This window comes from Micrasema longulum, unplaced genomic scaffold (assembly GCF_059751315.1).
Source record: "Micrasema longulum isolate JH-2025_06_02 unplaced genomic scaffold, ASM5975131v1 h1tg000930l, whole genome shotgun sequence".
NCBI classification, from domain to species: Eukaryota; Metazoa; Arthropoda; class Insecta; order Trichoptera; family Brachycentridae; genus Micrasema; species Micrasema longulum.
This window is the reverse complement of record NW_028278121.1, coordinates 681,426-692,869: the sequence shown is the minus strand read 5'-3', so window position 1 is coordinate 692,869 and position 11,444 is coordinate 681,426. Positions and strand designations below refer to the sequence as shown.

Genomic DNA, 11,444 nt, shown 5'->3' with positions numbered 1-11,444 from the left:
CAGTACGAACACTTAAATTATTAAATAACACCTTTATTGTATCCGTTGGTTAGAAAAAGATGCCATTTGGCAATAAATCCACCGATGTAGAATTCATAATATTTACAACACGTTAAAATAAAGGAAAAAAAGTACGCACCCAAGGAAACAACTTTAAATTTAATAATTTATTTAAAAATAAATCCATTACTTTTTAATAAAATTATAAGTGAGGTTACATTTTAATTCATTATCAGAATTTGTACTGAGAATATCGAATATTTGTTCAAATTGATTTCCATACCTGTGTATCTTAGGCATAGGTGAGTTTTATGAGCATAAAATTATTATTAAACAAAATAAAGTCGATTTATCAATCTGTGAATTTAACACAATACTAAATACCAAGTCAAAATATTTTTTCTTGAGCCCTTTTTATGTTTCGTATTTCTACCGCCAGATGTGTTCGCTCACCCTGTCGGCTTTGTAGTTTGTCTACTCGCCAATAGATTTCGCATGTCGCAATCGGAATATAGCGTCGTGCAGTCTGCTCGGCCTAAACCTAGTGCGCAGGCGCGAAGGGAATCCAACATGGCGGACGTGGATGGTGGACCTTGGATCAAGCGACTTGAAAGCCAACTCATTCCAAGACTAAAATAACAATAAATTATTATTTATTGCTCATCACGAACAAATTTCATACGTACGTTATTAAAAAATATTAAAACGTATCAAATATAATTTCTGTCGGTATATAAAAAAATGTATTTAAATATTTATTCAATCAATTTTAATGGGAAATAAAATAGACGAAGAAGAAGTTCACTGATTTAATTTTTTTTGGTTGTTAAACAAATCCAAAAAAATAATTTTTATGGGTGGTATTATTAACGCTACAATGTTTTACAGTCTGGTTAATTTTTTAATACTATGCGCGTTACGTCAATAGTTTGGTGAGGTGTCCTGATTGGTGGGTTGGCTTTCTGGAAACCAAAAATCTATCACTGGTTGATTTAGAAGAACTTGTGACGTCATTTAAAGTAGTTCATTTTTATTATTTTTTGCATACATTTTAGAGAAACTTCGCCGTACAATACTTTAATTGTTACTGCTTGTGAGAAAATATTCTTTGTATCACATCTCCCGTAGCACTGAACTTCCTCATTTGGTAAAATAAATTAATTAAGAAAATATTAATTACCGTCAATAGATAAATGGACTATCAAAAATATTGTTGTCTAATGCACACTAATTTTTTAATTTTATTAAATTACCTTAAGCACCTACCAATTTTAGATGCATTAAGTGTTTTAATTTTGTCTTTAATTGTAATAAAATAACGGCAATATGTAATCAATAATAGCTTAAAACATTTTTTTTCTAATTCCCAATTTAAAACTTGTCTGCCTAGACCTGTGTAGGCTTATATTATAAATAGGTACCTACCAGGGCTGGTGCTCTGAATGCTTTCACGAGAGTGAAAATCCGTTGCTAGCAAATAATTTACTGTACTTGCAAAAAGTTGCCACCAATATCTAAAAAGTTTGGTTTTTTTTCGACTGAAAAATGCCCATTTCATACATACCACAATGTACTTCTAGGGTGCGAAATAACCCATAACCTAAATTCAACCCCTACCTCCTCCCTGTCTCCTGTGTTATAATATGTTTGCACATATTTGTTATTATGTAAATACTGTTATAAATATCGTCATGATCGTTGAACAACGACGCACGTGATTTTCATCAACTTTACATGAGAGCGGTTTAAAATTTTTTCGACACTGTCACACCTTCATAAGTATATAATTTAATACTCAAGTTGATTAAACATATATTTATTTTTTCAAACCTGGAATACGGACCCTTTTGAAACCTTTTCAAGATCGAATATAAAAGAAAGTCAAGGTCTTAGTTTTCGCACATCCGTCGTTGTTCTACGATCATGAAGATATGTGGACTTGTGTACCTGGACATCTATTTAACTTATTATTGGTTGGTTGAAAGATATTGCTCTATAGCAATAAACTTGCAAATTGAACCAACTCTGTTTGGACAGTTTCAAATTTATAAATAATTACTTTTATTTATCTTACCCCCAAACAGGAATCCATATTTTCTGGTTATCCACAAGACCGCGAGAGAATTTATTATTTTCACAAAGACTTCTTCTAAGACATGCTCCTTCATCTTTCTGAGCTGCTATCCCTGCGTTTATAGACATAAGGACCCTTCTAGCCAACTCATTCATGGATGTTCCCGATGATGGCGAGGCATCTCTTTTAAAGCGAACCTCGTCAACTTGATCGGCGTCTCCGTCACCTCCATCTGTATTCGTCATTTGCATCATTGGTATTGTTTCCTTACTCTGAAATCATGAAATTACAAAATCATGATTCAGGGCCTTAACTTCAAACGCTTAAAACCCTTATTATAATATCAGTTTGAGGAGTTTAACGGGAACATTCTAGTGAGACGTGGAAGAGTCATTTTTGAGTCCACTTCAGTATTTGAATCATCCATTGTATTTTATATTTTTTGAACACACCATGGAAAAATGTGTGCTGGTGTTGTAGCCAATTCAATAAATATGGCGGCGATCTCTACTAAATAAAAGATCTTGATAATAGTGGACTGTATACAATATTTATTTTAAAGCACAGTGCGCTCCGTGACGACCGAAAACTTCGATAAAAAACGAAATAGAGAGCGATTATAGCCCTTGTGCTATCTTTATAAACTATGCTATTAGTACCCATCAGAGTAACAATACTCTGGTGTGGCACTCACAAAAATCAATAAGAATTTAAATTAAGAACCATTAAACAAAAAAATTGTCATACTCCTACTTAAAGGACGCAAGTTAAGCCCCTTTCCTAACCAAATACAATAAACAATTAAAAAGAGTCGTCACAGAGGCAAAAAACAATATACAAAAATAAATCATCAAACAAACGAGGTGCTTCTTTTGTTTTGAACGCTATTTTTCGGTCTACTTATGGCGGGTGACAAATGAATACTGAAGAAGGGTAAACAAATTCATAGGTAGATCAAATGTTGACAATAATTGACACCAATGCATATTTATAATATCTACATAATATGCGCAGCCAGATTTTGTCCCCACAAGTAATAACTCAAAGCTTACCGATGTGATGCACATGATGACTTGAAGGATAAACATGCCAAAAGCCAGGAAAGCAAGGGCGGTCAATACGATGTCAAAGATGTCGTTTAGGGCCAGACCATGATGAGTGGACTTCTCGCTATCGTTGTCGTGGAAGTGGACGTGGTGAGGACCATATTCGTAACCTCCTATACAACGAAACAAAAAAATACTTGAGATTTTTGAGTGCATGTGGAAGCCCAGGCATTTAAGACTCGTCATTAGCTGGTGTAGATAACTTTGTTAATTAAATTTATTTCACTGATTCTGCAGTGTACGCAGGTTCATTGTTTCAGGTTCCAGCTAACTTGTTGTAAATATCCTGTTTTTAAGCATTACTAAATAGGTTCTTACTATCAAACGGATTTTTAATAGAAGATGCTAAAATAATAATAATAAGTACTAATAATAATTACAATATTGTAAAATGAAATAGATGTGTAGTTACCAAATGTAAAAAATCATATATAATCTAAATGGACAAAATAATATATTATTTTTACACTGCGCAACGGTCACGATTTAGCCTACATATGAATGTTTTAATAAGAAAAAAAAATCTCAGTGGAATATTATTTAAACATGAGGCATAATTATTGACTGTGACACTGTTTGTAAGGTGATAACCGGAACCAGCCAATGAGAGATCACACAACTCCTTTGATATAACCTAGCATTTTTCTACGTGAGTTTGATCATTTGAGAATTGTTGTGAATTAACTCAAACTTTCGAGGATTTTTTATCACAAAATATTGATTTCTCAACTAATATATTTTTTTTTACTATCAAACTTGGCAACTGCCGTGGTCTTACAGGTAAAACGTTTGCTTCACATACGGGGACACCCGCTGAGATTAGAATTATTTTTATTCAATGTGATTTTTCACCAGCTTCAGCTTTCTAAACTGTTTGACTGACCACTTAATTAAACTTGTGGCCTGTAGTAGAGTAAAAAAACTTTTGTTTTTTCTTAATTTAGGAACATTCTGTCTCAAATGAGTGGTAATGATAGCTCAAGTTCAATATGGTCGTTTTTAAGTTGAGTTTTCAGAAATGTTCATAAATGTATTTTCTATCCGCTCAATCAACGGCATCATTCATTAAAATGTTAGCTGGCCTCAAAAGTAAAATCTTAATGTTAAACTTTTTTTCTATTCAAATTAAAAATATAAATAGTCGCACAATGATCATTATTATATTGTAATTTATGAAAACAATTTAATTGTAAATAATAAATTTACTGATAGCGCGGGCAAATGTTTAACAGCTCTCCTATAAAAAACATTTCGTTGAATTTCACCACTGTTATTACAGGGGTGGAAGTAAAAATGTAATGTGTAAATAGTTTAACAGTATTAACGCATAAGCTGAATTTTCGTTTGTTACCTCTAAACTTATCTGGTTCTCCATGTTGTATTGGTTGTGGAACATATGCTGGTGGTCCATAGACAGGATATGAACCTCCATCGTCTACGTGGTGGCCATAATCTTAGAGAAAAAACATCATTATTATAATCTTAAGTGTACTAAACGATAATAACTTATTTCATACAGTATTTAGTAGGTTTTACAATGTATTTATACGAAGCAGTTAAATAATGTAAAACAAGGTTAAGAATTCCGCTTCACTCAATTTTCTGTCTGAGTAACTATTATTTTTCTGCTTTATGTTTGTTGACTTTATGGGGTATTGTTTTTAAACAAATATTTTATTTATGTGATGGACTGTTCCTTACAATTATATTATCCACCGCTAGAGTGCGCTTAAAGAAAAACTTATTATTCCTTTAACTTTAATACTATCGACAATTGTTTTAGTATGTTCAAGACTCTTGCCTCACGCACGGAGGGTTCCAAGGTCGATCCCCGCTGAGATAACAACAATTAAAATGTTAGTTTTATCAAGCCCGGGTATTCTGTGCTGGAAAACGCCCCTGTGATTGAGCCTCTTGGCCTGCTGTCATGCAAAATAATTTAATGAATATTTACGTATACTAGCCTTGTTTTAAATTTAATTATGTGAAAATACATAAAAAAGTAATATATTTACAAAAAATTGTAAAATTATATTTTTTCAACTTCTTTTTTCCTGTCTAACAATTTACACGTTATCTTTTATATTTTCATCATCAATATAACACCTTAATAACAACAGTGACACTAAAAAAAATTACCTTTTTTTCAAAATGACATGCAGCGCCTGATAAACTAATGGCTTTTGTTAATAAGTATGTTTGTTTTTAATTATATATGCTTGGCTTAGACTGTCTATAAGGTAAAATAATATGTATTTATAAATTAATGCAAGTGAAACTACTCAAAAGTCATTATTCTTATAAAGGTACGATTCGTTATAAGGAATTTAGTTCTTCTGCTTAACTGTAAATTTAGACTCCAAAATATGGACTTCTTACTACAATTGTCACAAAAATTCTCTGGAAAGAGTCCAAAAAAAATCTAAAGCCATACACATTTTTAACCTGAATTTCGTCATACACTTTTAAATTACGATTGTTGATTAAAAACATGAAATTTGTTCAAACTCAACGATTAACGATATTGCAAATTCAATATGGGATTGCCCAGAACTGTTATCTCTCATCAACTTCAGGGTGCCTGGAAGAATGACTAGACAGGTGCCACCGTTTTGTAGCAACAATTCATGTACTGTGTATACTTGTAATGCCATGTCTTATTAAACAGAATCCATGATATCAGCAATATTCATTCCCACGTATTGAAAATATTTAATGTAGGGTAGTGTTTCTATAGAACAAACCTTTTAAACCCTATCAAACATGGTGAACAGTATTTAAATCATTAAGTAAAATTATTATATGAGACGGCAACGCCGGTAACTTTATGATTTTCTTGTTATATTAATACTTTAAAATACTTTATTCTTTTATTTGATTTTCAGGTGGTTTCAAACTTCTTCTGAATTAGTTATATGATTTTTAGGTTTGATTGTTGTTTTTAAATCTTAGTAAAAAATAAATGTATGTTTTTTTAAAATAATTAAACCAAATACGTTCATATTATAAGTTTTGTAAAAGGCAATTTTGCCGTATTTGTTAACAAAAATATATGTTAAAAATAAAGATTGTGTTTAAATTTAAATCGGTTTAAAATAAATACAATGATGCGATGTGAATTTTATTTATTTATTTTCATTTTACGTTTGAGATAACACCTTTGTTTTTAAATATGAATACCTCACTGGGCACAACCCGTGTCGAGGCATTCATTTATATGATTTAATATATAGTTATGGTGTCTAAAAATAAACAAAAAATAATACATATTCATACTTAAATCCACATAAATATATAAACATAGATAATGGTAAAAAAATAATATTATAAGTACAGCTCACATATTTAACTACTGTGCAGACATTAAGTCAAGTAACAAGATATTGTCGTAGGCACCTTTACGTCGGCAAGTTCCTGGTGGCCCAACATCCTCACAAATGCCATTTATTTGTATGACATATTTATATTCACCGAAACACTGTGTGGATACATATACAAAACATGAAATGCAAAAATAATTTTAAAGAAACAAGTCTACTTCTTTGGTGGGGAGACCATCTCAAGACAGTCCTCGGGACCGAAATCAAGTAGCCATTTTTTTTTATAAATAATTCATATCGCTCAAGATTTTTATTTATTTTTGTGGCAAATGGTATATTGTTATATATTCTTGGAACAAGTCATACTTGACTCCTTTGACAAAATGGTGTTGTCATTTTAGGTGCTTTGTATACCTAACTGTTTTTAAAATTGAATGAAAATCAATTACCATTCTTACCCGCTGCATTAGCTGGTCCTGGCATTGCATATCCTGTGAACTCCCCTCCATCATACTCCTCTTCTATACTTTCTTCACTGCCTCTTGAAACAGCCATGTCATAGTGTTTATATACATCTTCAAGTGTGGCAGTTCTTGGTTAGCACAAACAAACAGAAAAAAAATTATTATTGTTATCAAAAACATTTTTCACTTTGTGGTATGACATTTTACACTTATATGCTTGTACATTTGTAAAAACAACTTAAATTACGAGTTATACTTCAAATAATACATAATCAATTAGATTTAACTTTGAGTCCTCTTTTGAAAATATTCCCGTTATGATTCATTTCATACAATATTTTATAATATAAATAGCAACGCGAGTAATTATAAGTTAGTTGAATTCCTGATGATGAGGTGGTAACCTCAAAACCGGTCGAAGTATAACTCTAAATTAAAGTAGTTTTTACAAATTTATAAACATATAAGAGAATTTTTTTTTTTTTATTGATCTTCAAACATCATATTCATTATGAGGGTTTTTTAGCAAAATGCATCATTTATGCTGAAAAGTATAAATGTTTCAACAACCCCTGTTTTTAAATAAGTACGTTAATAAAAACTTCTGATTACTAAATATAATTCTGCGGCTTGGGTCTATAAGGGCCAATGTCGTTAATCGCAATAAGTCCCTAACACTCTTAGGTTTTGTCAGCAGAACATATAGTAACTCTACTAATATGTTCACAGTTTAAGCACTCGATTGCTCACTTGTTTGTCTTCTTTTAGAATATGCCTCCGTGATTTGGCCTCCCTTCTTTATAGGCCAGATAAATCATATTGAATAAGTGTAACATCGTCTGCTAAGAAAAGTAGCATGGATAATTGCTCTCGAAAGAGAAGACTACCCTAACGGAGAAAAAGAAACAATGTTCAAGTCTACAAAAACGTAGAAATAACTTGGACTCCATATTCATGCTTAATTTATAAAATGGCTTCATTAATGTATCATCCTTACTGGAACAAGTACCATTCAATGTTCTGATGATCTTGCGATTTTTTTTTTCATGGGGATTTTCCACCTTAGTCTGATTTTAGCGCATAATAACCAATTGCGTACTACATTTTTGTGTTATTACAAAAGCTTACAGTCTTGCACAGTTTTAAAAGTTACTCAGAAACGAAATAATTGCATTTTTAAATTTTTAGTTGAAAGTTCACGTCTGACTCACCCTAACTTAAATTATGCAGTTAAAGTCAAAACATTTGTAGCTTCCATTAATGTTACGAAACAGATAATTTTAATATTATATCATAATTAAAAAACGCGGAACATGGGGGTGATTTGGATACCTCTCAGTATGAGGTATCTACATTTTACCTTTGGATGTCATTTCTCTGGCCACCTGTTTAAAATATATTGGCAACACTACTTCTATTTATATCCCTACAGAGATGAGGTAGAATTTTTTTTTTTCAAATTCAGGATTATGGATATTCGAGCGTTTACAGGGCTTATGACCTGTCATTGGCTGGGTTAAGTGGCCACTTTAAGTAGGTACTACAACATTCCCCATTCCGCTTATTAGCGAATATCCACACAGGTAACATTTTTGATTTTTGTATATATGTTACGAATCGAGAAACCATCCACAAGCGAGTTAGAGCTTAAATACTTAACTACAATATCAATACATAGATGGCGCTCCAACTCGCTTGTGGATGGTTTTTCGATTCGTAACATATATACAAAAATCAAAAATGTTATCTGTGTGGATATTCGCTAATAAGCGGAATGGGGAATATTGCAGTACCTACTTAATGGCCACTAAACCCAGCCTATAACAGGTCATAAGCCCTGTAAACGCTCGAATATCCATAATTCTGAATTTGAAAAAAAAAATTCTACCTCATCTCTGTAGGGATATAAATAAAAATATATACGTACTCCCCCTTCGGAGAAAATCCAGATTTGTGTGTGTACAAGTACACGTACCAAAAATAATGTTGAACACTACTTCTCTTTGGAAATTGGGAAATGACAGAACAAAAATATCATTTCAGACCATACTCAGAGACATTGAAGTCTTTCGACAAAATAAGATTTACCATGTTTTCTCAACGGTATGTATGTACGAGAAGACGCGTCAAACCAAATTTGCATACATCGCATTTTGTTCAAAAGTTTCTCAACTTCTACCCTTCCCCTCTTACACGATATCCCGCCTGCGCGCACTTGTATATTACAAAGTGATAATTAATACATTGTCTCATCTCGTTTTCTTTTAAAATAAATAAAAATTTTACTTTGATAGCCAGTCTCTGTAACTTGATGAACCGGGATCTGATAGAAGGTTATCTTTGACATCAACCATTTCCGCCCTAGACTTCCTTTTGCTTGATTTATCCTCGTTCAGTTTGCTAAATGGTCTCCCAACCCTGTGGGAGATGAGTGGTTTCTGCATTTGGGAGAGTATCTCATCAGCCAGGAAATTGCGGCAAAGATATTCATTCAACATCTTCCTACGAACCAAACGTACATTTTGTTACCAATGGATTCTTAACAGTCACAAATTAGTTTGAAATTATAGCCATTTCATTTTTTATGACGTGGTAAAAAAATACTTGGCTAAGACATGAAATAGTAGCATCTTGTTATTTTGGTGGTTTATTTTTGACAGTAAATTAGAGGATTTTTCGATGTGCTGATATAATGCTACAAATGAACCAAGGCCATAACTAAAGGTAGTTAATTTGTTTCAACAGAGAAGGGAAACATTTACGAGAAGGGAATATATATGTCTCGGCATTTACAGGGCTTATAACCTGTCATTGGCAATGTTTTTCCTCTGTGTTAAAACAAATTTAGATCTAGATAACTCCTTATGGAGGAAATCCTGCATGTAAACATTTGGACATACTTAAAACATTGTTGGACTCTTACGGTTCTTCAAATGAAAACAATTGTTCAAAGACACTCAAGTTTTATTGGACTTCGATGGTTTAATAAGTTACCTGAAGAAATTACTAATTCTTTCAAAAATAAATTCTCAAGTGAAGTAAAAGAGTGGTTTCTCAGAATCAGAAGAAGTCAGCTGAATGAGGTGAGGTCTTAAGAATAAGAATTTAATGCTGCTTTCAATAATCAATACTTATTTTTTATCAATTTAATTTTAAAAATATTTACATTCTTTCTGGTTTTAAAATACGTAATTTTCTTTACTTTTTTTCTGTTTTTCTTAGAGTAAACTTGCAGATTACACAAATTATTTGAAGTTTCTCAATTTGGAAAACAGTATTTCGAACATTATTTTTTAAGGGCTACTTTTCTGCTGGTTTAAATTGCCAATTTGCGAACTGTGTAACATTTACCATGTTGCCTATATTTAAACATCTAAATTCCTTCAATTCTTCCATCTGATGATGTTTTTGGAGTTAAAGAGCTGAAATCTTTATTAATGTGAGTGAGATTCGTCTGATTAAATTATTTCACCCCATACTAGGCAACGCCGAAAAATATTTTTTAATTTTCATGATGGAGAATGTTACACGGTATGTACTGGCCACTAAAACCAGCCAATGACAGATCATAAGCCCCTCCCTTATGTATTCCCTTCTCTAAAATGTTCTCCATCTCTGTTTTATGATAATATTCGCAGCTCCTTTCCCAAGTGGGTTGAATTTAGTTCTTGTCTACAAAAATTTGGACAAACTCAAACAAATATCATTAATATACTTACATAAATATTGTCATTAAAAATTAGACGGTAAAACATTATTCGACCGGGTTGTGGTCCCGTGGCTAGTGTCTCGGACTCACGGACCGAAGGTCCGTGGTTCGAATCCCACTCTACCCCAACTTGATTCCATTTTCTAATAGTGAGTTATTTATAACTCGTTGAAAACATCCCTCAAAATTAAATATTTGCGTAAATCATAAGAAGGCAAATATTTTTTTTTACTAAAAAAAAAAAAAAACTTAAAGACTTACCTGTGAAATCCCATGGTTGAATAGGCATCGTACCAAGAACCATTTGAACTCAATCTCTCTTGCTTCTTCCTTGGTGGTTCATTCCTAGAGGTGTTTTTATATTCTGAGACTCCGTCAAGCATCAACAAGGATCCCGGCATTAAATCTGGTCGTAGAATATAATTAGCATCAATATCATCGTAATGATTTACACACACTACTGCCGAAATCGATACATATAAAAAAACTGCAAAAATTTTCATATTCAACTCAATTTGATATATCTTCTTGATGATCTTACAATTGTGACTGCTTTTCAAGAAACAAACCAAAGATAACATATTTTTACTCAGCTTCGAGTACTTTAATTTTATTATATGTTAACCAGAGGTTCTAACACTATGTAGAAAGTATAGTTAGATAATTCTCACAAAAGTATGCAAACGGTGCATGTCACCCAATATGGATTGGCGTGTCACACTGACAGTTGTAGTTTAAGTTACCCATCAATAGTCTAAGGTCTTATCCCAC

At 32.3% G+C, this 11,444-nt stretch overlaps 1 protein-coding gene and 1 long non-coding RNA gene across 2 annotated transcripts; both read right to left on the bottom strand.

Moving 5' to 3' along the window:
* Positions 1 to 285: 285 nt before the first annotated feature.
* Positions 286 to 2,170, bottom strand: LOC148278091 (uncharacterized). Its single transcript, XR_015823288.1, has 2 exons — positions 2,075 to 2,170; positions 286 to 630 (listed from the first exon to the last, which is right to left on the bottom strand). It is a non-coding gene; the product is annotated as an uncharacterized LOC148278091 (long non-coding RNA).
* Positions 2,171 to 2,225: 55 nt separating this feature from the next.
* On the bottom strand, positions 2,226 to 11,198 carry LOC148278090 (uncharacterized). Its single transcript, XM_088231904.1, has 6 exons — positions 10,935 to 11,198; positions 9,251 to 9,466; positions 6,950 to 7,092; positions 4,532 to 4,633; positions 3,127 to 3,293; positions 2,226 to 2,306 (listed from the first exon to the last, which is right to left on the bottom strand). The coding sequence occupies exons 1-6, from the start codon at positions 11,174 to 11,176 to the stop codon at positions 2,226 to 2,228; spliced, it is 951 nt and encodes a 316-aa protein (XP_088088030.1). The 5' UTR covers positions 11,177 to 11,198.
* Positions 11,199 to 11,444: the final 246 nt, after the last annotated feature.

Coding starts and splice junctions, on each gene's coding strand:
- LOC148278090 (XM_088231904.1), bottom strand. CDS start 11,176: ATGAAAATTTTTGCAGTTTTTTTATATGTATCGATTTCGGCAGTAGTG. Junction 4,634..6,949: donor TAATGCAGCGGGTAAGAATG/GTAATTGATTTT, acceptor TTTTTCTCTAAG/ATTATGGCCACCACGTAGAC. Junction 3,294..4,531: donor AGAACCAGATAAGTTTAGAG/GTAACAAACGAA, acceptor TTCGTTGTATAG/GAGGTTACGAATATGGTCCT.